Source organism: Galleria mellonella, unplaced genomic scaffold (genome assembly GCF_026898425.1).
Source record: "Galleria mellonella isolate WM207_F2 unplaced genomic scaffold, CSIRO_AGI_GalMel_v1 utg173, whole genome shotgun sequence".
NCBI classification, from domain to species: Eukaryota; Metazoa; Arthropoda; class Insecta; order Lepidoptera; family Pyralidae; genus Galleria; species Galleria mellonella.
The window spans coordinates 1,930,206-1,957,273 of NW_026442016.1; the positions used below are offsets into that span (position 1 = coordinate 1,930,206).

The 27,068-nt window shown below is 32.8% G+C and overlaps 1 protein-coding gene across 1 annotated transcript in view; it reads right to left on the bottom strand.

Annotated features, from left to right (window-relative positions):
- Positions 1-26,626, bottom strand: part of LOC113515529 (mannosyl-oligosaccharide alpha-1,2-mannosidase IA) — a 94,060-nt gene extending 67,434 nt beyond the window's left edge. The window contains exon 1 of the mRNA XM_026899776.3: positions 25,905-26,626. Within this exon, the coding sequence (XP_026755577.2) occupies positions 25,905-26,513 (609 nt within the window). The 5' untranslated portion in view covers positions 26,514-26,626. The remainder of the gene's footprint in view (positions 1-25,904) is intronic.
- Positions 26,627-27,068: the final 442 nt, after the last annotated feature.

Below are 27,068 nucleotides of genomic sequence, written 5' to 3' on the forward strand. Positions count from 1 at the left end.
CAACAGTCTGTGATGATAATTACTGTTATTTTGGCACATATAATAAAAATAAAGAGAACTTTAAAAGAAGTAGTAAATACACATCTGTGTGTGTATTGGTGTCAAAAACAGCCATATCTGAAATGGTCTACCTATGAAGTGATTTAAAAGAACGGCGAATTTATAAAGACATTTTAAGAAATTATTATCGACCATCAGCAGTTGACCATTTAATGATGAGTATTTTGAGGCGGTAAAAACATTCTCCCAATGGGCTATAAAATTTAATTGCATCCAGCGAATTTAGATTGGCAATGATACTGCCTACCAACAATATAATATAAATGAATACAAAAAAATAAAAGATTATATTATGTGAGTCAGTATGATACAATTGAGCAGAAAGTTACAGAAGTATTTTCATGATAGAATATGTAGGTACAGGTTCTCAAGGGACAACAGTTAGAAATTTCATGAAGCTTTCAAACCTTCCACTATAACTTGTATAAATGATTTTCTTCGTAACCCTTCGATACTGGCCGCAAATTTTTGCGTAATTTACATAAAACAACGTTAAATCAACCGGATATTTGCGGGCATATTATGAATACGCCACGTTTAGAATATACGTTACATTGTAGAAAAAGCCCGAGCGTTATTAGATATCTTTATTACAATCTAGGTAGTTTATATAATAGCGGGAGGTAAATTAATTCATCGCACGAAGGCAGCATCGGCTCTGCTATCTTCCTCGATAAGTTTTGGGCCGGCCTCAGGGTGCCCAACACGGGAACTGAGAACTAACTATCGTAACGAGATCGGGATTTCTCAGAACGTTACGTCGAATCGTTGCCTCCGACATATGAGCTTTTGAAAGCTTATCACGATTTTCGCGGTATCTTTCTCGGATTGTAACATTCAAGTTTCAAGATAATTTGAGGGTGCCAGTCACATGGACCCATTAAAATATCTATCCCTTGATGTTTTCGTCGTGTTAACAGACGCGTACAATTTAGTTAAAATCAACTTAGGCGACGTAATGAAGTTTCCAAGACGAGCCTAGGCAACAAGGAAGAGGGAGGGTGTCGACTAGCGGCATGACGGAATGTAAAGCAATTTTATCCTCGAGACGACAATATGTCAATAACAAAATAGGCGTGAGATAATCTAAAGTAACATAAAAGAAATATAGCATATTAACAATGAAGCGAAACATTTCAATTCAGGATATGATCCTTTTTGTTTGGCATCCAAGAAATGTAACGTCGACTATATTAGAGAGGTTAAACCGGAAAAGATGTTTTGTTTGCTTCCGGAGGCAGGCACACGCTGTTGTTTACGCCCGCATATTCTTGTTTGCGTTCGTCGAAAGCAAACAACATCCCGGTGACTATTGCGAAGTCAAGACGTTTCCGAGCACATATAAAAATGCATGCACATTAGTTATTATTTTTGGTATTTATATGAGAATTCTTACTTATTATATTATTTCATTTTCCCACATTTATTATATTATTAATTCTCTCATGATCATTTCCGCATGATCGCGATAAACAGTAACTTATGTCCTTCTTTATTCCAAAAGTGTATGCGAAGTTTCATGAAGATTGAGGAGATAAGGTACCAAGAAATTACAAATAAACTTACTTTAAGATTTATCAAATTAGTAAAGATTTTTCAGATTGTTTTAATATTACTCTAAAAAATGAATTGTAGTCCAAACAATTATTTAATATTTCTGTTATATTCCGAATATCACCTGAGGTGGCTGCATCGACGATGCGAGGCGCCCACATGGTGACAGGACAATTGTCGATTTATGCCCCAGAGATGCGCAAAGCTTAATATACGATCTCAAGTATCCGCCCGGTTAGTTGTCCGAATCAATTTATGTAGCTATTCTCTCATATAAGCACTTACTCCGACAGAAGGCTGGCTGCGTATTCATTCAGCGTTATCAATTTGATTTACTATGTATAATCCTAGACAACTGTTTTAATACGCATGTACAGGGTGATATCGAAATCATTAGCATCCTTTTAGAATAATATTCTACTAATAAAACTGAATATTTTCCCTAAAGGATAATATAAAAGATAATAGATAAATTATAAAATATTGAGCCCACATATTAACACGTTCTGTTCATCTGTTAAGTTAGTTGGGAGGCTCAAAATTATTAGTCGTTTTACAATTTTTAATTCTCATAATTTTAATACTAATACATATATATTATATTACAGCATGAGAAGATTTTTACATATGACTAATGACTTCGATTTCATGTATAATATACATTGTGGCGGTAAATACGTAGGCCTTCAAGCTGTCCGTTACAGTTATTATCGGCTCCACGAGCCATTAGTGGGTTAGGTTTCGCGATCAATTTGGTTCAGTTTCCTCGCGGGCCGAGCGAGGTTGTATTCGTGAGCTTCTCGATTATTTATGTGGGCGAGTTGTGTGGCTCAACGACCCTTCCTCCCGCAGCGCCGCGTGTCACTGCGTAAAGAGGAGTAATCGCTCGCGGCTGCTTGCTGAGTGAATTTTTCCATTCGGAAAATGGCGTAAGGAATTAGGTAGCGCAGCGTTTCATATTTCAAGGGAAGCCGGCCGTCGCACCCTCCTCCGTGTTTTGTATCTGCATGGAAGTACAGCCGTTTCTTGAGATGTTTTTTATGTTGCTCGTAAAAAGGAGCATACGAAAATACAACCGGAACGGGGCAAATCGAGAATTGCCGCAATAACACAGTACCGAGTGATGAAATATAAAATAGGGCGTAAAACAAATTGATACCAATTATACAACATTTCCGAAGGCAGCCCGCGGCAGCCACGATTTTATTATCTTGAGACTTCGGGCCATGTTATGGTTGTACATGCAATACAACCATACGCATTTGCATACGTCCACTTACCTGAAATGAAGAATTTTGTTAATTAGTCGCGAATGGTTGAGCATGGAATTTGAATCATAATATAAGTTAGAGAAGAGCTATAGTTTTACAATTAATTGTGGCTCAAATGGCAACGGCGTTTGTTTACATTTGTGTCCTGACTTCTAGGCTTCTAATTGGTTGTACATAGATATCATCAAAGAGTAGTTAGGCTGGGGATACATTCACTTCCCGACCAATACTTGTAGGCACGTCGATTTCATTACAGTACAGCGCACAGCTCTAGATAATGCACTGATGACACCTAACGAGGTTGTTATCTAACTAAATGGATGTTTTATTATTTGCCTTTAATGGAAGCATAATGGCTTCCAGATGCGGTTGGGATATTTATTTATATGTATAGAAGGACTGATTTATGATTGCATACCTACAGGTTTCTATTGGTCACTGCAAAGTGAAGCCACGAATGCATATCTTATATCTAACATATTTTCATATATGCGTGTACATGGGCAAAAGAAAGATAACATGCAATAAAACTCTACGTTGAGCTACCTAAATGTGAAATTAAAATTGTTTGTCTGTTACCTTATAGCGCCTTAATCGCTTAATCAATCACTATAGAGAAGGATATAGACTACTTATTAACCCAGTCAATAAACATATCCCAGTCAAGCGGATGAAGCCAGCCGCAGGTAAAAACTAGTATTAAATAAATATTTTTTTATTTATGTAAATATAATAAATTTCGACATTAGATTCCTTAGAATAAATTATGGTATTATTATATTTTCTACATACTAAAAATGAAAAACATGAAATACTCAATGATGCAATAGTTTGCATAATTACGCCATGTTCGCATTTTTGGTATGACGAACAATATTGTAATATTCGTATCGAAGACAGAATATTCATAGCACCGTTTAATACAATGGTTCCTTCTGAGGTTTTGGAAATATATAGTAGTATACCTTTTCTATTAATCATTATACTGCCATACTTTTTAAATTGAAACACAATGACGGTTGCAATATTGATTCACGCTTGAAGAAAATAAACTCTAACAGATACTTACTTGGACAAGAAGTATAGAATGCTACTACATGTAAATCTGTTGCAGATGTCGAAATAATAACGGATTCCTCTAATTAGAATACGGATTCGTGTGAAAAGCGAAATAAGTGTCGATTTATATTAACTAACCTGAGTCAGGCAAAGCAGTGTGCGAGTTATGCAATTTGCATAATGAATACACAAATGTCACATTCATATGGTGATTTGAACAGCATATAGTATATTGGCTCTTTAAAAATGATAGGCTTCACTTTCAGCACAACGACCTTTAGAGAGTTGATCCCTAGACGAATAGGTGTAACTAAGCTATGAGCTACCGACTGAATATATGAATATTTTATAAGACTATCTCTACTACTTCGCGTATCAAACGATTCAGTACCTATATTCATGTATTTAGTATACGAGTCGGCGTTTTGGGAGTAAGTGGCGTCGAGGGTTTTGGAGCTCCCATATCGGAGCTAAAGAGTTTTCCCGAGGACAAACGAGCTAGATAAGGCGGGGCACTGCACTCACAAGCGCTAAGCACGACCCGCGTTTAGGACCGAATAAAGTATACTCTAAATCTCTGCTTACTCTGTACACATATATCCACAGATATACTGTATACTCATATATTTGTATTCTGAGAAAAGTTTGCAACAAACTGTCGAGTTTTGACATATGGCTGTTTAACAGGGAAGCTGAGATGACGAATCACTTAACGGAATGGCTGTAATATTTTAAATATAAATGTACATGTCATTGTCGTATCTGTTATACTCATTTTTGTCGCGAAAAAATTTAATATAATTTTTTTTCACACATCAAACAATCGGTTAAAATAAAAAAAAAAAAAAAAAAAATATATATATATATATATATATATATATATATATATATATATATATATATATATATAGCTTCAACGCGTACAATAGGAAATAAACAAGTATTACTATATAAAAGGAGACTTCAATCGTGAATACACAACGAGATTTTCGTAGATACATTAGATTTTGAACGTAGAATTGCGCGTTTTTTAAGTAGGTTTTGTTTCACAATAACCAGTTTTTGATGTGCAAAGAAAAATGGCGCCATCAATAGTCACAAAATTAATGCGTGACTAAATGAAAATCGGTTCAGAACTGGCGATGTAATCACATAATGTAACAAAAAAATCACAATGAATTCAGTAACTCTCTCTTTTGGTAGATGGCATGACCATGGATAGTGCGAAAAATATCTATAAATATATAAATAACCAAAATAGTAAAGAAGGGGATTATTAGTAATGGGGAGTCTAAAAGCCCAACTTTTAGCAATATACCATTTCAGGTCGTCCTCCATGCGGAAATCATCGTGGTTAATTATTGTGGGATTCATCACTTGGACTGACCTGCTTTCATACTTACCTATCGGCTGTCACTGGTACCCCGCCAGCGTATACCGACAGGACAGGCGGGGTTACTATTCCACCGTATAAAAAATAACCATAAAATTAAGAATTTATTGTTAATAAATTGTTTTTATTGCTATATCTACAAGATATAGTTTCTTCTGCCAATATTTTACTATAATATTAATTAAGTATAACACGAGCATGTTACATTACTGATAATTTTAAACAATTAGAAGGTCAGTTATGTCATATAAGGTGGTAAGACGCGGAGCCTATTCAGACTCCCTATCTCGGGTCATATTACATGACATTAGTCGTACATACATCAAAGGGCGCTATCGTCGTAGTCGTCAGCACCCATGATGGATGACTTCGGATGCTTCCTGCAAACAAAGCACTAATTCGGTAGCTTAGATCGCATTACCGAGCTATTAAGTAATCTTTAGTACTATAGGATAATTGCTGTGATAATGTATTATTACTATCTCTAATAGACGGAATTTGAAACATTTCATTAAATTCAGTTACATTAGTTTTTAAGAAATAATCGAGAGTAGAATAAGATCAAAATAGATATTCGAAGTTAAAAATAAAATAAAAATTAACGATATAACTCTATATTTTAACAGTAGCAGTAACCACTGTTTTGTCTTGTATGTATTTGGATAAACAGTAATATGTTAATTTAGTTAATTTGCAAACTATAAAATTTTTCTCAGTGTTCATTTCATATTAATATTATCACAATGAAAACCGCCACTTTTATTATTGAGCTTTATATTCTGCTTATTTTATCCACATTTCTGGGTTTTATACGTGAGTTCGTGTACGAAATTTCAATACTTAAAATCTAATGTGTCTATGGATAATTCATTTAATTAAACTAATCAATTATTCGTCGTTAAACGAAATAAATGTATCTATGAATAATCATTTGATTGAAGTTATTATTTTGTGTTTGCGGAACACTTGTACAATCCACGTGGAATATAGTAGGATGCTTTTTGATTATAAACATATACAATATTTAGGCTTTTAGCGATAAAAGCAAATTGTTAATTTATTTGGAGATTAGCAATATCAAGATAAGTTATTCGTGCAACGACGCTTTGGTAGCTATAAAAAGTTCATTGACTGCATCGTGGGAGATCAAGGAGGGTCCACTGCGGTCAGGGGCGGAAGAAACTCATTACAAGATATCCTTCGAAGCATTTGTGCTCCACTATCGGATAATTAATTTATTTTTATAACAATAAATATATATTACATCTATTATATATTTTATCTTACGCGATATACTCGACAATTTTCAACTCATTTTGATGATTACTCATTTAATCAAAAATAGTTATTCTCATTTTATTTGCCTGTTTATTTGTTTCTCCAGTCATATTTGTAATTTAAGTGTTGATTTTATAGTGATTTTTTAAATTAATGAATATCGTAAATGTTAGTGTAAACATGTTTGAATGATTAAATGTTTGTACTCCATCATGTTGAACAACGAAACATTCCCTGAATTAACAAATTAATTGCATATTTTTATCGTTATTTTTTGTTTTACGTTCTAAATTCAAATAATTAACCGGTTATTTGATAAGAATTATTTTGTTTAATTCGCTGCCATTAGCATTTGTGCGACTGCAAACACTCGAAGATTGACTTCTATTATTATAACCAGAAGTTGTCCAACCTTTCATATTAGCCGTCAATATCCGATTGCCATTTCGTCCACGTACGTTTTGTGACACGTGTTTTACCTCTAAACGAGGCAATTTCAAGCAAATTAATAGATCGCTGCTCAGAGCTTAGTGTTTGTTTTTAACAGTTTGGTACCCAAACAGCGAAATGCAGATATAATTTTTTTTCAATCGTAACAAACTTAGGATAAAGTGGACCAAAATTTACTCAGACACACAATTCCGCGTTCTAAATTCAATTTCTATCTAATGTGTCTACAAAAGATCTCGTCATTCACTGGTGTTGTGTGTTCACGATTGAAGTAGCTGTTTTGCGGAGAGTTATGAAAAAAGGAGACAGCGAATGGCAAATCGATCTTAATGCATGTGTTGTATAAATACCATCGTCGGCTTAAATATTAATCTTAAATAAATATTAATTTATTCTAAAGAGATGTGCAGGACATCAAATTAACATTTTTATGAGCATGTACTAGGAGGTTAGAAGGTCTTGGGAGTCAGTGCCGTTTAGGCGGACATTAAGCGTAATAAAAGAGTTCCGGGCGGCGTCCTGTTTGTTAATTACGACGCGCATTACCGCCGGCGGCGTCATGTCAGCCTGATTAGGTGCAGCTAATTCACACATTGTTCATTTCGTAACACAATGAAGCTAAAACCAAGGAGTAAGTAAAACCATCGCTCATTCGTGACGAAGTATTCCTTATCAAGATAAAACCATTTTGCGTTCTTTGTCTATTGATGCAAGTACAATTAGTAAAGAGAGAGATGATACGGTAGTGGTGAAGGACATAGGCGAGTAACTCATTAATGCCGAATCAGTCTGTTTATTTCAGCCAAATAAAAAATGTTGTAAATATATAGGTGATGACATGGAATGATAAGATGTTGTTATATTGATTATTATAATTAAAACGTGTAAGATATATCTAGTTCGTTTCATACATGATTGACTCGTGCAAATAAAATAAACAATTTCTGTAGTTTTTAATATTCATATATTAAATATGACATAATAATCAGAAATAATACAATATGTCGATTGTACAAAAAGCTTCTGATTTCGAATCCTACGGGATAATGATAAGAAAATATCAGCCGAATGAATTAAAGTATTTTTAATATAAGAGAAAACAATTCTAATAATTACAGCACAATGTAAGTAATAGTACAACTTCATAGATTATAGCCGTCGTTGTCTGCATGGGTACCTTTGTCCCACTTGTTTTTGGTGTCGAAAAGCTATGCTTACATGACTGTGTGAGTGAAATATGCTAAAGGAATAAGCAAATACGAAGGCACGACATTTTAATTCTCAGGAAAGAATGAAGGTGCTGTTCATTACTGTAGATGACAGCTACCACTTTCCATCAAGTAGGTCATTGTAAGAATTAAGAGATTCGTAAGTACAAATCACAATTAGCTAAATAGAATTAACCCTGTGACTTTATCCACTTGGTATCCATTACCATGTCGTATTCGATAATTAATTAGATAATGAGTCTACGAGAGACATAGGTCAGATAATTACTTACCTATTAATTATGTCTTTATAAAGGTGAGTCAATATAAACAGCTAACATAATGTTCTTTTTAGTTCACAAAAGAATATAAACAATAGTTTGATTCAAATTGGACACTAACATAAAATGCGATTGACGGATCACAGATTAATTAATGAAATACAAAAACAAGTTTCAAATAATGGTTTTCCCTTAGGATTTTCCTATGTACATTTTACTAACGACCAGTATATTGTCAGAGCATATTACATAGTCTTTGGCAACAAAGGATTTCGCCGAATCGATGACAGGTAATCTACTAATTAACGAAAGCAAAGACAATGTAAGCGACAGGGATAAATTCCCTGTTAAATTTAATTATCTATTTTCTCTATTTCAGAGTTTTCGTTTAAGTTCATTTAAGTATAACAGTACCTCTCTCTATGGTATGTATTGTTATATGGTGGCAGGGTACTAGTGAAGGATGACAGATGAGGATAAAGTCAGATCAGTTGGCTTATCGTGATGAATTCACCAAGAATCTGCCACGAAGGAGAACACGAACACGTCCTTCCAGGAAGGACCGCGTGGAGGCGGACCTGACAGGAGATATCGATAGCTATGGGATCACTAGTACCCGTTACAGAAAATCGTAATGAGTTAGCTAAGAATCTGCCATAAAGGAGGACACGGAAACGTCCTTCCAAGAAGGATTACGTGGAGGTGGACTTGACAGGGTATATTGATAGCAATGGGATCATTAGTATCTCTTACAGATAATCTCCCGCCCTATTCGTGAGCATCGTGCCCCACTAGGATTCCCCCTAGAAACCAACGTGGTTTCTTCTTTTCTATTTCAATACTATGAGCCAACTGATCCGTTTTCATTATCACCTATCATCTCTCATTGGTGCCCTGCCACCGCACCGCACACCGATAGCGTAGGAGTGCTACCATTCCATTTTCAATGATTAAAAAAAATCCGACTAACTCTCCGATGATAGGAAACACTAAATCAAACTAATCCGAGCGACATTATTCGACGCTCGTAGTCATTTAAGCTCCCGTTTTTCTCTCGCATAAAATAAATGTAATAGATTTATTTATTTTATTTACTAGAAAAATAAAAACTTTTCAAAGCAAAAAAAACTGAGTATCCAAATTAAGATTTTAAATCTATTGTGTTTCTATGAAACACTTTCTTATTCATAGATACATTTTCTTATAATCGAAGTTACTGTTTTTGCGGAGAAAAATATATTCTTTAATATTATCATACGAGTATAGGCAACTTAAAATGATGTAAGCATTAAAATGTTGTTTGTATATCTTCGAGTATTTGACGATAAAGTTGGCGACAAAACAAACAGAACGCGACGAAGTTGAACCGGATGGCGGGGAAACCGCGGTAATTAGCAAACCCCTCGCCCCGCCATTGTACGAGTATATGGCAATATGACGACATCTACGTGTCGCGAAAATACACGTTTCTAGTGATGTGACAACTCAGCCTTTTTTTTTTGGTATTCGAGTGTTTTGGTATTCAATAAACGAGCAGAGTTTGTTCCACAAAAATCAGTTTTCATTCGTGGCAAAGCAAAGTAATTTGATTTACAAACTAAAACATTAAACCGATTTTGATAAAATCTCTAAAAAACTAGTGTCAAAGTATATTCTTTTAGATAAAAAAATAACATTCCAAAACATCTGACTGAGTTATGAGGTAACAATCATAAAAAAACAACCAAATTGAGAACTTTCTTTTTGATGTCGGTTAATAAAAAAATTATAAGTAGATGCGCTGTAAAGTACTATGGTTAATACAATATGACTACTGTATTAATTTCAACTTATCTGTACAAAAAGTATAATCAATATTCATTTAGTATCCGATATGATCGAGTATCTCTCATAACCCAAATCCAACTTATAAACTTATCATCACGGTATTAGTTGCCAAATAATATCTCGCCTTAATCTTCGTAGTGGAAATTAATCATAAGTATTGGATATTATTGAAACCAACTAGATTAACTAGCAATTTCTGTGAGTTCGTCTGTGTGGATTTTATTTGAAAACGTCAAATCAAAATTATTTTAAAATTGATTTCAAAAAGGAGGTATCCAATTTGGTTATATATATATATATATATATATATATATATATATATATATATATATATATATATATATATATATATATATATATATATATATGTTTGTTACCTCATAACTCCGTCAGTTATAAGCCGAATTGGAAAATTCTTTTTTATCTAAAAGGATATACTTACTGATTGATTCTTTAGATATAAATTTTATCAAAATCGATTTAGTAGTTTAGTTTTTAAATCAAAATAACTGATTTTGTCACAACTGAAGTCGGTTTTTTGTAAAATACTTCGTGTGCAATTTTGCAATTGTAGGTCTTCTTAGCGCTCCGAAGAGGGCTCAGTTTGGGGCATCAGGGCGAGCCCTTTTGTGCCGGATTCAACACCAGGCACGAATGCATCCGGATCACTGGGTTCAGTGCCTTTACGGTTGGCATCATGGTGAATTCGGATTCTAGAAGCCGGATCGTGTAACGAAAGCAATTTAGAAACTTTTGTCACTAAAGGACGCCATCCTCACAAGAGGGGAAAAATAGTTTAACCAACTTCAAAATTTAAAATTTATTGTAGTTAAAAATATTAAAATGTAGAACAAATGATCGAATGTGTTATGAGTCGTTTCCGGTACTGGCAATGTCACAAAATATATGTAATATATTTTTAAGTTTTTAGATAGAATGTATCTATGTGTTATATAATATACATATATATATGGATGACATGTATTTGTAATTTTATTCAGCGTTCATAGGGATCATTGGTGCGTATCGCTTTTTGAGGTAAGCATTATTTTTAGTTTTGTCATAGTTTTTAAACATTGCAGTCATTATCGTCTCAATGTCATATTTAATGGTGCACATTACCAATTCAGATACGTTTATTATGCTGCAGTTAATTTAGAATCCTAATAAATATATGATAATTCATCATATATTTATCGTCATGTCTGACTGTCTGGCCATCTGTTCTTATGTCGTAATTTCACAATATATTTTTATCGCTTTACTTTTTACGCCACTGCCCAAAAGAAGAATAAAATATTTTCAGGGTTTATTTTTTTTATACCACTGAAAGAAAGAAAGAAATATTTTTTATTTAAATAAACTTAGATTTAAGCATTTTAGAATAGTCATTTTTTATATTACCGCTCATTTGGAATTCAACCAAAAAGAATGGGTAAGAAACTCAGCTGTTGCTTTATTCAAAAATTTTAATTATATAAATAATAAAGAATTAATTCGTATTTACCAGACTACTACGAAGTATTAGATCATAAAAAAGAGGTGAGGTGGCAAACAAGCATACAACTCACCTCATGATAAGCAGTTACTGTAGCCTCTGAACGCCTGAAATACCAGGGGCTATACGCGCACGTTAACGACCCTGAAGAAACCCTTTTATCCCTTCTTTAAAGAACGCTATGCTATAGTCTCTTGGAATAAACCTCGACAGAGAGTTCATACATATTCATATACATTTATACATTTTTTTATACAACTTAGGATGGCAAACAAGCTGACGGTCCACCTGATGGAAAGTGGTAACCCTCGTCTATAGACATGAGCAGTACCATGGACATAACAGAGTATACTGTTGCGCCCATGATACTCCCCATACGTTGCCATTCCTGAGGACTCAGGTGTTATTCCTCTGTACCCAGTAAATTCACGCCATATCCCACCCTTCAAACCGAAACACAGCCATGCAAACACAACTGCTTCACGGTTGAAACACGAATGGGACAGAGGTACCCAAGCAATCGACTTTTGTACAGTCTCCCTCTGGTAAATTGCATATTTAGTTATATACATATATGAGATACTTTTACTTCTAAGTACCTAAATAGATTTGAATATATTTCTAAAAAAAATTAAATCTAAATTTAGTTTATAACGCATAAAACAATAATTTTACGAAACTATCAATTTAATATATTAGGTTAAGAGATGAGTTTAGAAAAATGGCACATCAGAATTGAACTTGAATTGAATCAGGGTTCAACTATACTTTTTGAAAATATTTTGTTTTTAGTAGGAGACTTGTTTTTTAATTTGCGAAACAAACAATTTTTTTATATCACAGGGGGCAAACAATCATGCGGCTCACTTGATGGTAAGTGACTACCGCTGCAACAAAACATACTTCTGTCATAAAAAAGAAGTGATTATTATCGGAATTATCGACCCAAATATCCACTGTCTTGTGTATATCTAAATAATAATAATAAGACATGTTAATAAGAATCAACAAGGATTACTTAAAGTTTATTTTACCATAAAGTTTCAGAATACACAAACACCTACCAGACAAAAACGTGTGTAACATGCTTTAATGGGTTTCCCTAGTTAAGTTTTTAACTACAATCTGCTAGTTATTCAAGTGACCAAAACACATTTACATTTTACACTCATTATGACTTTACTTACATTTTTTGTTTAACTATTTGGTGTTCATACTCGTGCTTAGCAACATGACATTAAACACGTGTTGATGTTTAAATAAATTATTGTCTTTAATTTATAAAAATATGCAATTTAGGTGCATAAATAAAATTTTATTAGGACCCCCGATTTTCAAGTGTTTATAATGTTTTGTATAAATTTAATAGGTAAGCTTGATTAAATCAATAAATAAATACATTATTGGCATGCAAACTCAAGATCGTTCCGCACCTTTTACTAGGGATAAGGACTAAGAATTTTATTTAAAAAGCTGAAAATGTCAAATATATGCCCCGCACTCATATCTTGCGTAAAAAGTACTTTATAAAAAAATCCTTTTGTCATTTTTAATTGCATTTAAGAAGACCATGGGATCCCCATTTTACACGAATTATTATAGGATTTGTTTTGTATAACCCGCCGATGTAAATACACATGCCCGTTAATACAAAGCCCTCAGCGCGAGAGGCCAATTAAACTCGGCGGGTTATGCAAAGTGAATCCCATCTTATGATTAATGTAAGGTAGGCTTACTAAACTCCAGTTAAATAGATCCATAAGGTTTTATCAGATTAGATCTATTTCAGGTGGAAAATATCGTCCTAGTGTTTGAAGTAAAAGAAATCCATAAAAAAATTAAAAATATTTATTGAATTATATTAAAATCAACATTCTTGAAGTTATTGACAATCGAATTTAAGCTGCAAACGAGAGACACGAGGTTCCATTTTTACCATATGGCTACGAATCCCTTATATAGGAATATACATATATACTTATCACTTCTCTCAGCCTAAAACCCCAGAAGTATGTTAGAGATTTTGTATGAATTTTGTATGAAAAATGGCACATCAGAATTGAACTTGAATTGAAGGGTCCATTTTGTTTTTTGGACGAATAATTAAATAAACATTTCGAGAAATGCCTTGAAGAAGGCATTTCTCGAAATGTTCAGAAGTATGTTAGAGATTTTGTATGAATTCATGCTATAAGGTAGCATGTTATTACTATACTAGTAGCTACATATACAAAGATATAAATAATGAGTCATTTTTATATTATATATATATTTTTTTTTCGAAATAACCTTCAATGTAATTTACACGCGATTATCCTCTTATAACTATTACGATTTTATATAATGCAATGTGTTTAATTTGAACTTAAATAAAACATAACCAAGATTTGTTGAAATTTTGACAAAAATATTCTCTAAATTCAAACGGTAATAAATCGAAACATTCAATAAATTAATTGATTGTTTATACTATTACTGGCCATGTCGATTCCGGCATAGAATTGGCCACCCCTTCCTTTCCTGTGGGTATCGTAAGAGACAATTAAGGAAGCTTATGGTGGAGGGGTTGGGCAGCAGGGTCACTTTTAAAACATCACCAAAGGCCAAACTGCGGCTGCCAACCGGCCTGCCAAGCGTTCTAACTATGCCAGTGCATAATCCCTCTTATTACAACTGATACAAGAACTATCTAACTAGACATAAAAAAAGGGTGTTATGGTCGTTTCCATTCAATTATTGAATTGTGTAATATTTTATCATCATTTACTCTGTGAAATAAAACCAAGAATACGATGTTCTATGTTATAGTATACCTATAAATAAGTAAGTTAAATTTATATATTTCTTTATAGTTTATATTACTTTCGGTGCTAAATTCAAGTTCTCAGGTCGCCGTTCGGCAACACTGATTCGTGGCGTGATGCCGTTACGTTTTGTACTTAGGCCCCGGTACGAGCGGTGATACGACACGACGCCGATGTATCTAGGTCTCCTACAACATGGAAAATGCACGATTCATCAGCCTCAGACGTTCCGTACAACAGTATTCTGTAATGAGAACTTTACGCAGCTACTTTATGCACGTGACAACTTACTTATACAGTTATAACTTATTAAGTGCGTGACGCTTCTGTTTAAACTTGTGTTTCTAGGACCTATTTTGTTAGGTACTTTTTATTAAAATTGTAATTTGTACATTTAGCCTCTCTTCTTTCACGGTATCATTGTTCATACCCATAAGGTTGACAGATATGTGAATTTTGTATTAGAGAAAACTGAAAGTGAAATAAAAAACAAGATGATTTTTCTCCAAAAGAAAAAGATAATAAAAAAATCTAGCTGCCAACAAATAATCATTAATATTGACGTCGAATGGTTTTTAACTTTTTATTTTCTGATCTAATTGAACTTTCAATATAAAGTATCTTAATTTTTTCTCGTCATAACAAATTAATATATAAAAAAAAAAAAAAAAACTATTACTTACCTAAGTAAATTAAATACATATTATCGACTCTCATGGACAATGAAATCATATTATGTGTCTTATTTTATTCAAGTACACCTACGAGTGAGTACGTGTTCCAATATGTAGATTACAAAATACGCATGTAAAACGTCTACAGGCCAATGTGAAAGCTGTTTGCATCTAGATGGGTTAGCTTTAAAGATAATCACTGTAGGCATCACAAAACCTATGTATTTGCATATAAAAATATGGATACAAGATACCTTTGATGGAGCAATATTATACCACAGGATTGTGGTAAAACAAATGTTACCACAAGAGTTTATTTCACCTGTTTTCTGCAAACAAAGAGTGCCTACAATATGAAGAGCGATACACCTCGTGTTTGTCGTGGGGCTTTTATACCCCGATCAAATATTTACACAAAAGCTATCGTGCATCGAAATAATACGCGAATGATTGGATATTTGTATAACACGGCTTAAAAGAACACGATCGGTACCGCGCGACGTGTGGTTCGTACGTCCAAAATGAGCTCGTATAACATTTTTGACCCCATTCCGGTTAGTGCGACGCAGCCTAGAAACAGCTGATCGGCTAGCGGTGGCATATTCGTTGTATTTCGTCTACACTGAGTAACAGTTAATTTTGATATACAAGAACACGATTCGTTGCTGGTGATTCTAAAATGAGGTGTAAAATATTTGTGTATTACAATCGATCACGAGATCTACCATGAAATAAAATTCCGAATTTTCGGACTCTATTATTTTTGTTTATACCGAAAGCAGTAAATGGAGCTTAATATTTCAATCATCCATAAATCCTATATAAAAAGTCCAAAGGAACGATATTTTATCATTTTTAATATTTTTAAAGGGCATGTATTATATCATGTAATATTAATATTAAATTTGTGTTTCGTTGGGCCTCGAATTTCGGAAAATATTTTGTGGTAGGCCCTCAGATTTGCCCTTATGTTATCTGTCGTTCCCATAAGAATTTCTAGGAATTATTATTTATGCTCATTCACGTTAAAACAAACAAAAATAGCCTTTTCTTTTATGTATTTCATATATATACATATATATAGACTCAATGCTAAACCGACACTGATAACAAAACAAATTAATCCAAATGACAACGGTAGGTTTGCTTCGTTCGCGGTCAGGTTGGATTCTAATGTCTTTTCTAATATGCTCGGTGAAATTTGGGCATACTGAGTTTTACGTTCGCTATGACTCTTTTTCTGATTCTTACTGATCTGATACCGATAGCTGTATCCCACGTTTAAGTTTGGATATTGCCTTCCCGTGTAGCTACTGAATTTCATCCAAATCCATTCAAGGCTTTAGGCATTCATCACCATATCAACTGTTATCTGTCCACTGCTGAACAGAAACCTCCCCCATTAAGGGGAATTTGTCAGTAGTTGACATATTTAAGCATTACTAAGTAACAAATATCCAAATATTTTTCCAAATATTTACATTTATAATGTTAGCAGGATTTATAGTAAAATTTGTGTATTAAAATATTTTAACAAAATGGTACCTATAAATAATTTATTTATTTACTCATTAATTATTCCTAAAACATGGATATGACCTGGTGACTGCAATAATTTCAATCGCTAATCGCTGATTGGCAAATAATTGGGGATTTGCTTACACGTTCACGATGTCAAGCAATGCCACTAGGCACCACAAGGCGGTCATCGACCATACGGAAACAGTGTCAACCGCCTACGAGTAAAGAATACAATAAAGAAGACACCTACTTTCAAATATACAAGTTCGCAACGAGGCAATAATAAATATAAGTGTCGGTACCTATCATTCCTTTGTACTTGACTTATTTGACTTTTTGTCCACTACTTCTTAGGCATAGTTTTCAGAATTAGGAAAACCAATTAATACAACCAGTTAGTGTATCAAAATAAAGTATAAACCAATTATTAAATTAGACCTTCAGGAACACAACAATGAAAACAGCCTTCAATTTTGTGCAGTAGTTTTTGCGTAAAGCAGGAACAAACATTCAGATAGGCAGAATAAATATCTAAAAACTATTGTTTTGGTTTTACTTCTATCGCTTCTACTAAAACCTCTTACATAATTCTTATTAAATATCTTCAATATACAGAAATCTTCTAGTCACAATTTTATTATTAAATAAACAAAATAGCTAAACCTTTTATTGAAAACTATATATTAAATACAGCCCATGTTACTTGCTGATAACACGAGTATAGTATATGTGAAAGAATTTTACGCTGGTCCAGTTTTAACAATATGTCCTGTGGGCTTAAAAATCCGCTTTATACGGATCAAATACGATTCATTTCGTATAATCTGCTGAATGAAGTTACACTTATATTTTATATTACACCCTCAGAGCAAGGCACCTATTAAACTCGACGGATTATACGAAATGAATTGTAATAATTCGTGTAATTTTAACACCCTGATCACGCTATATCCGAATCAGTAATTTCTTTTTTTTTTTTACAAAAATAAACTTGTAAAGTAGAAACAAGACGTGACAAAAATTTAAATACCTAATAGTATGATTTTTGTATCATATGTGTGGAATCCAGCCATCTCTAACAGTGATAGATATATAGGTTACGTTTGCCAAATGTTATAATAATATTTTTATTTAAATTTAAATTAAGAGTTGTCAACACGTTTCGTAACATGAAAATACCGTTATCAAGCGAGCTGGTTTAAGTCGGTGTATCTAAATAATTTGCGGATGCGATAGTTTTGTACATATACAATAACCTTGGCGACGAATATTCCAGATTCATGTTAAACGAATCACAACTAAACTATACTCAGATAAAAAAAGTACATTGTAATTTTCTAGCGCGGGACACAAAGACGCGAAAATGTTTTCTATAGTTTTATTATTAGTATCTACAAAAACAGATTAATTTGCACTTTACTCAGATAACCGGTCACAATAATTTTAGGGGCCAAATTTTAAACGAGATTCTCTTCCGTTTTTTATCACTCTAAATCATAATCCCTTATTTATAAAAATTTAAACCTATAAACCTATTTCAATTATTAGTGTTTTACTTTTTCAAATTGAGAATTTAGTAAAAAGACAACACACTTCAATAGCTAAAATAAGTTTATTAGATGTTTGATATTTTTATAAAAGAATCACAAAAAAAAAAAAAAAAAACTAAACGTGACAAATAACAAAGAATCCGATTATTTTTTGTTTCAATTACGCAATTTTTGAAAATTAATAGTCAGCATATTTATTTTAAACTGTCGCTGTTAGAACTCCCCAATTAAGACGCAACTAACGACATCTCATTTATCAAAATCCCGTCCAGCTGTTTTGGTTGCATGTTGGGACAAAGACATAGACATAACATTTATAACATAACATAGACACAAATGAAACATCACCGTAAAGTCATCGTCCGATAACTCACATCAAAGGCCTTCATGTTCAACGAAGGCAACTAAATAAACTTGGCACCAGAGTACGCCACCTACATACGGTTGGAGCTAGCTGCTAGTGGTCTATAGAAACAAATTCTTGCAATCACAACCTTGCTGTTATGAGCATTCACTTTAGAAATTTCATTTTGATTACATCGGAGTTTCTTTGAAAAAATATCATCCCAGTAACATTTTCCTCTGAGATAGTTTTTTTTGATGGGTGGAAATGGTATGGTAACCCCACCTGTGCTAACAGAATACGCTGGCGGAGCACCAGTGAAGGGTGATAGATGAGAATGAAAACAGGCCAGTTAGCCCATCATGATGAATTCATCAGGAATTAACCATGATAGTTTCCAGGGGGAACCGCGAGGAGGTCGACCTGGCTGGGTATATTGCTAGCAATGGGATTCTCAGTCTCCATTACTAACAATCCCTTTCAGGGGGGAATCTCTGAGATAGTTTACCATCCATGTTTGCACATAAGGAGAAAATCTTACAAGGAAGCTAACAATAATATATTTACACGAGTGTGGTGTTACAGGCATCCATAGGCAACGGTAATATCCGTTTACTATCAGACAGGCCGTATGTTTGTTTGCCACCGTAGTAGTATAAAAAAAAGTTCATTGACATCAACGATATATTTTAATCACAGTTATTGCATGAATAATTATATAATTAAATTAAGCTTACGATTGCACATCACAGAGTATGCCATATGGTATTGCTATAGTCCAGAAGAAGGCGTAGCTATTGTACCAGACCAAATGTTATACCAGATTCGATTTTTCACTGGGTATATATTACATATTCAGTATGACGCTCTGAACAACTTCTTATAATAAATTATAAATTTATTAAATATTTATTTACAAATTAGCTATTTGCCCGCAATTTCGTTCATGTTATAGAGAGATATTAATTGGTAGAGATAAAAAAAACAGACTATATCCAATTTTATTAATCCTATTAATACTACGAATGCGAAAGTTTGTAACGATGGATGGATGTCACTCTTTCATGCAAAAATTACTGAACAGATTTAAATGAAATTTGGCACATGGGTAGAATATATACTAACTCAGCACATAGGATACTTTATATACTGACTCATGCGGGTGAAGCCGCGAGAGACAACTAGTAGTAAATAAATGTATTTTTCCATCTCAAATGGAAAAATGAATACTATAAGTAGGTACTTAACTCTGTATCAAATTTCATGACAATTGCTTGAGTAATGGCTCAAGAACTGCAAAAGTAATAAATGAATAACTAATAAACTTATTTTCACATTTATAATATTAGTAAGAATGAGATTACCATTATAATTAAATATTTATTGATTATTATAAAAATATTATTAAAATAGGGAAATTATATTCCAATAATTGTGGTGCGATTAAACAACAATACTGTATACTATATTTAAACATGGAATAGATTTACGATAAGAAAATTTCATTGGCAATATACATCGTCTTTTTTTTTAATAAACTGTGTGATTAAAATAGTGATTTAAACTCATTACTATTAAATTAATTTGAACTGTGACTATCGTAATTAGCTTCAAACTGTTTAAAAGAAAATCAATTTCACTTTATACGCAGTCTTACACAATACATATGCGTCACCGTGAAAACCACGTATATGCGCGAAAACAATTCATAAACTCCACAAACAAGGTGGCGTTATAGAAACAATCTGTCGTTCGATCTTTAAAATGGAGAGACGGATCATACGTGTATGGCGATATCGCATGATCGCATCCAATTTATATATAGAAGCACATTTTGCTTCGAAAAAAACTAGCGACTTCGATGCTATAACACACCGATGATTGACTGATGTTTCCTGGACAGATTTAAAATATTTGAATTTAGAACGCGAATCGTGTCTACAAGTAGTTTGCTTCGCAACAAACACGATTTTGCTGTATCGTCACAAAATCCATATTGAATTCAATCATAAGAAATCCGATTTTTCAAAAATTAATTCAGAATTAGTGAGTAAAATCGCGTAAGCTCAGCAAAAAATTAAAGACGTATTGAGAATAGTCATCGTTCATTTTGTAGTAAGATATGTACAAGAAGCAATGCCTTTTATTTATAATATATTTTTATAGCAGTTCTCACACCTTTACCTTATTATTAGGCTTTCCTAGTGCAACGAATAGTTTAACAGTCATTATTCGAAGTAAGATAAAAAAAATATATTTTCTTCACATGTCTAGCGTGCTATGCGTCACAATGTGATATAGTTTATTATGTCTATTAATGCATACAAGGATATCTTCTCTCTATAAAAATGCTTCCTACATAAACATCAAACAGACAATATGATTACTAACATTAGTTTCACCTATTATATACTTCACGTGTATTTTATGGTGAATAAAAATACAATGAATAAGTAATTACATATATTAAATATGTACACATATGTTATTTTATAATAGGCATCATATATTGATGCCTATTATAAAATAACATATCTGTATACTATATTTAAACATGGAATCGATTTACGATAAGAAAATTTCATTGGCAATATACATCGTCTTTTTTTTTTAATAAACTGTGTGATTAAAATAGTGATTTAAACTCATTACTATTAAATTAATTTGAACTGTGACTATCGTAATTAGCTTAAACTGTTTAAAAGAAAATCAATTTCACTTTATACGCAGTCTTACACAATACATATGCGTCACCGTGAAAACCACGTATATGCGCGAAAACAATTCATAAACTCCACAAACAAGGTGGCGTTATAGAAACAATCTGTCGTTCGATCTTTAAAATGGAGAGACGGATCATACGTGTATGGCGATATCGCATGATCGCATCCAATTTATATATAGAAGCACATTTTGCTTCGAAAAAAACTAGCGACTTCGATGCTATAACACACCGATGATTGACTGATGTTTCCTGGACAGATTTAAAATATTTGAATTTAGAACGCGAATCGTGTCTACAAGTAGTTTGCTTCGCAACAAACACGATTTTGCTGTATCGTCACAAAATCCATATTGAATTCAATCATAAGAAATCCGATTTTTCAAAAATTAATTCAGAATTAGTGAGTAAAATCGCGTAAGCTCAGCAAAAAATTAAAGACGTATTGAGAATAGTCATCGTTCATTTTGTAGTAAGATATGTACAAGAAGCAATGCCTTTTATTTATAATATATTTTTATAGCAGTTCTCACACCTTTACCTTATTATTAGGCTTTCCTAGTGCAACGAATAGTTTAACAGTCATTATTCGAAGTAAGATAAAAAAAATATATTTTCTTCACATGTCTAGCGTGCTATGCGTCACAATGTGATATAGTTTATTATGTCTATTAATGCATACAAGGATATCTTCTCTCTATAAAAATGCTTCCTACATAAACATCAAACAGACAATATGATTACTAACATTAGTTTCACCTATTATATACTTCACGTGTATTTTATGGTGAATAAAAATACAATGAATAAGTAATTACATATATTAAATATGTACACATATGTTATTTTATAATAGGCATCAATATAAAAAAAAAACTTTCATTAAATATGTACTTATTTCGTCATAGTCGTAGAATACTGATTTATATATATCGTAGGTCGTATATCTATATATGTAATATTCGTCAGATCCGTCAGTATTCTACAACTATGACGATTTATTAACTTAGTAATTTACTCATGGCAACAATAATGTTCGCGGTGTAGTCCCGGCATAGAATAGACCGCCCCTTCCTTTCCCGTGGGTGTCGTAAAAGTCAACTAAGGGAGGGCGAGGGATGGACAGCAGTGTCCCTCTTAAAATATTTCTAAAAGCCTAGCTGCGGTTGCTAAACCGCTTGCCAAGTGAGGCAACTACTGGCAAAACTCTCTTAATGTAAATCAGGTGGGGGGAAAGGGATTGTTAGTAATTGAGACTGAGAATCCCATTATTAGCAATATACCCAACCAGGTCGACCTCCTCGCGGTTCTGCCTCGAAACTATCTTGGTTAATTCCTGATGAATTCATCATGATGGCTAACTGGTCTGTTTTCATTCTCATTTATTACCCTTCACTGGTGCCCCGCCAGCGTATCCCGTTAGCGCAGGCGGGGTTACCATAACATTTTCACTCATCAAAAAAAAAAATGAAAATCAGGTATAACAATAATACAAGTAGGCATAGACAGTTATGCACTACAGCTTCGGCATTATCATTACGGAATAATTACTCGTACAGTGATTAGACTCACTCACCTTGGTATTTTGAGATAATAAAACTACAGTATACTAACTTGATAGTTACGTTATTTTTATATCATCAAAACAAAATAAACAAACAAATAATATGAGAGTCTACTTTATTTAAATACTAGCTTTTACCCACAACTTTGTTCACGTGACTGGGATATGTGTACTAACCGGGATAAAAAGTTTTTTTTTTAATAGGTGAAAATGGTATGGTAACCCCGCCTGTGCTATCGGTATACACTGGCGGGGCATCAGTGAGAGAGTGAATGGCGGGGCCCATCGTGACGAATTCAACGATAAATTTGTCACGATAGTTTCCAGGGGGAACCACGTGAAGGTCAACCTGATAGGGAATATTAATAGCAATGGGAACTAACCCCCCCATTACTAACAATCACTTCCCCTTGGGATAAAAAGTATAGCCTAACCTTTTCTCTCGTATATAGTATGTGTATACCAAATTTCATAGCAACCAGCTAACAAATTAATTTACTTTCACATTTATAATATTAATTTAGTAAGGATTTTTTTAAATAGACTCATAATTAATTAGGGTTTCCATAATAATAAATAAATATATTACAGTATTTTATTTATATAAAATTATATTATTTTGTGTCAAGTTTCTTACTAAATAATTGTTTGAATTTTTTATTAAACTGCATGTTAATAAACTTGTATGTCAAAAATTATATGCATTATCTTTATAAGCAGTATCATTGTTTAAAGGAACAAATAAAGAGTTTTCAGTAATTTATTCAATCATTATAATTATATTTTTTAGTAGAGGTACTCTTGTCCTATTCCTGTTTCTACAGCAAATTATTTGTGCTTGTATGGCTGTATTTTAGTTTAAACAGTAACAGTGAAATTTCAAATTAAGAAGAAAAAAATTCATTTAGTCATTTCTATTTAATATAAATACTTAAATAAGGAAAATTCTAACTAATATCTGTATGTAGCAAACTGATTGGCTATGGTAATAACAGGCTATAATTAAAAATTGGCTTTATTCTCACCTCTAATCTGTCACTGGTATCCCATCTGTATAAAATAACAGAATAGGCAACATTGTTTCATAAAAAAAAAACAACAATGTCACATTTTGCATTTTACTCACTAAGTAATTATTTTCTATCTCACTCCAGGTCAGCTAGAAAAGATTTCTTTCAGAAATAAGCTCATCCTTTCTAACAAGTTCTAAAACCATCCCCTGTGTATCTTTTTTACAAGTGCAATAAATTATATATTAAAATCATAAACATGCTCATGGTTTTAACATGATGATGTTTTTTTTTTGATGCATGAAAATGGTATGGTAACCCCGCTTGTGCTAACAGGATATGCTGGCGGAGCACCAGTGAAGGGTGATAGATGAGAATGAAAACAGGCCAGTTAGCCCATCGTGATGAATTCATCAGGAATTAACCATGATAGTTTCCAGGGGGAGTCGCGAGGAGGTCGACCTGGTTTGGTATATTGCTAGCAATGGGACTCTCAGTCTCCATTACTAACAATCCCTTTCCCCACAACATGATGATGTTGAGTTCTGACTGTTTTCGATCACAGCAACAGCTTTGACTCAGCTATTATTATTTGTATGCATAGGGGCTGTTATTGGTGTGCTTGGATGTTACTTACATAGCCAATGTTCTTAATAAAGGTTCTTGCATACAGCAGGCATGCAAGCACACCATTGTTACTGTAATGCTATATATTGTTGCTGATGGTCAAGCTTTTATTTCGTCTCCCTTTGCTTCCATTTGAGAATGACATGACAGTTCAAAATTATTAGTTTTTGATTTTATTAGAGCTAACATATTAATGTTACATATCTGTTTTTAACATATACTAGTTATTAAGTTAGACCTTTAGAATACAACTGTGAAAACTGCATCCAATTTGGTGTAGTAGTTTATGACTGACGCCAGAATAAACATACAGACAAAAAATTAAAAAACAATGTTTTAGTCTCTATTGAGCTTATTACAACCTCTCATATTAAGAATTCTTAAATATATTCCATATCATTAATATTATAAAGCTTACACCTTTTTATCTAAGACTGAAGCAAAAATATTCTGCTACAATTAAATGCTTATTAAATTGAAAGTTTAATATCCATAATAATGTTAAGAAAAAAAAACTCAATATAATATTTATGTGAAATAAGGCTTCTACTATTGGTTATATGTTTACTTTCTTTACAGACAAGGCTACTGAATTTCAAGGCTAACATAATTATGAAAAGCAAGATAGATTAATTTATTTAATGCAACAGAATCTTTCATTATTTTATTTATCATTTAAAAATAATGAATAAGTATTAATAATTATTTTTTTTATTCAAAGGATTTCATAGTATAAATACAAATAGAACACAACTTTACTTGTATAAATTATGTTTGAAATGTCCTATATATTAAGATATTATAGATAAATAGATAGTCTATATATGCCATCATATTGGGTTTAAATTATTAGCTATTTTTTAACCATGATTGAGTTATAAACATTTCTTTCATATTAATATTATTATTATTAACTTCTAGCTGCAACTTTGACCATTTGACTAGTATATATTGATTGACTGGGATAAAACATAGCCTATGTCCTTCACCATTCAAAATACCAAGTGTATACTAAATTTCATGACTGTAATTTCATTAAATGAGGATATTAGGCTACCATTACATTAATCAAGCTGCATTGCATAGAGTTTTGTTTCAAGTTTTCCTTCTATTGCACTCATGAATGCTAAATATTTTTTATTGTTATAATATTTACCTAAACTTAATTACCTTATTCTATATCAAGTTATAAGCCTGGTAATGTACTGACCTCTTTCACAGTTTCCAATTTAGCTTTGACATCAGGATCAGCACCTGGACCCAATGCAACAACCTCATATTTATTGGAACCTTCTGCTTTATGGCCAGAAGGCAGTATATTTCTATCACTATCCTTTTTAGCAAACGCTGGCTCCTCAATAGCATCCACAGGAGGTTTACTTGGGCCTTTTGACGACGACACAGAGGGAGCCAGGTCAAACTGCGGCCTCTCCAGCACTTTCATACCCATATCTTCTTCTATTTTAGCCCGTAAGCGGTTTCTGTCCTCTACTATGTGTGGATCGTCACCTTCTTCGCCGTGTCGCACGATACCAACCACAGGGAATTCTCCCACATCATTTTGTGCGAGGGGAGGTGGCATAAGCAGTTCAGGGCCTGCTTTTTGAATTCGTTTGTACACTTTGTAAACACTGTCATTTACACTATTGGAACTTTTGAACTCTGGCAAGTAAAATAATGCCCCTAACCACACGATTGCGAATGTCAAAAGTACAGAAACAATCAAATATTTCTCTCGAAGACGGAATGACCGCCGTGATATGGACGGGACGGGCACTCCATTCACAAACCGCTGATACGAAGGCAAAATTCCCGTCATATTTACGTAAAATAATCCCTATTTCTAAAAATCGACATTAATAATATCAATGTTATTTGGACAAACTATACTTTAAACCATCAACTGTAGTCACCACAAGAGAACTGCCAAACTAAAATGCCAACTTGAGGCTTTTTAGGGATAACACCTCTAAAAAAATTCTACCATATAACGTAATACAATCATTATATTTGATTGTCTTACTTTTTATAACATACAGACTTTAAAGATATTAGATATAATCTAAATTTTTTTAAATATTTATTTTTGTAATAAATAAGCCAGTATAAAATGATGTTTTTTATATATTATGTACATTCTAATTTAAGTCAGACGTTCCTTCAATATATAAAAATGTTTAAAATACTGTCTACCTAAAAATATTTATTAAAATTTCAAATGATTAAACATTCTTTAGTAAATGTAATATATATGTATTACGCCTGTCTCCCATTAGGATAGACAGAAACAATAGAATGTAATAATGTTTATTTGTAATTTAATATAAACTATTGTAATTTTTTTATTTTAAATACTTTTTATTTTTAATAAGAC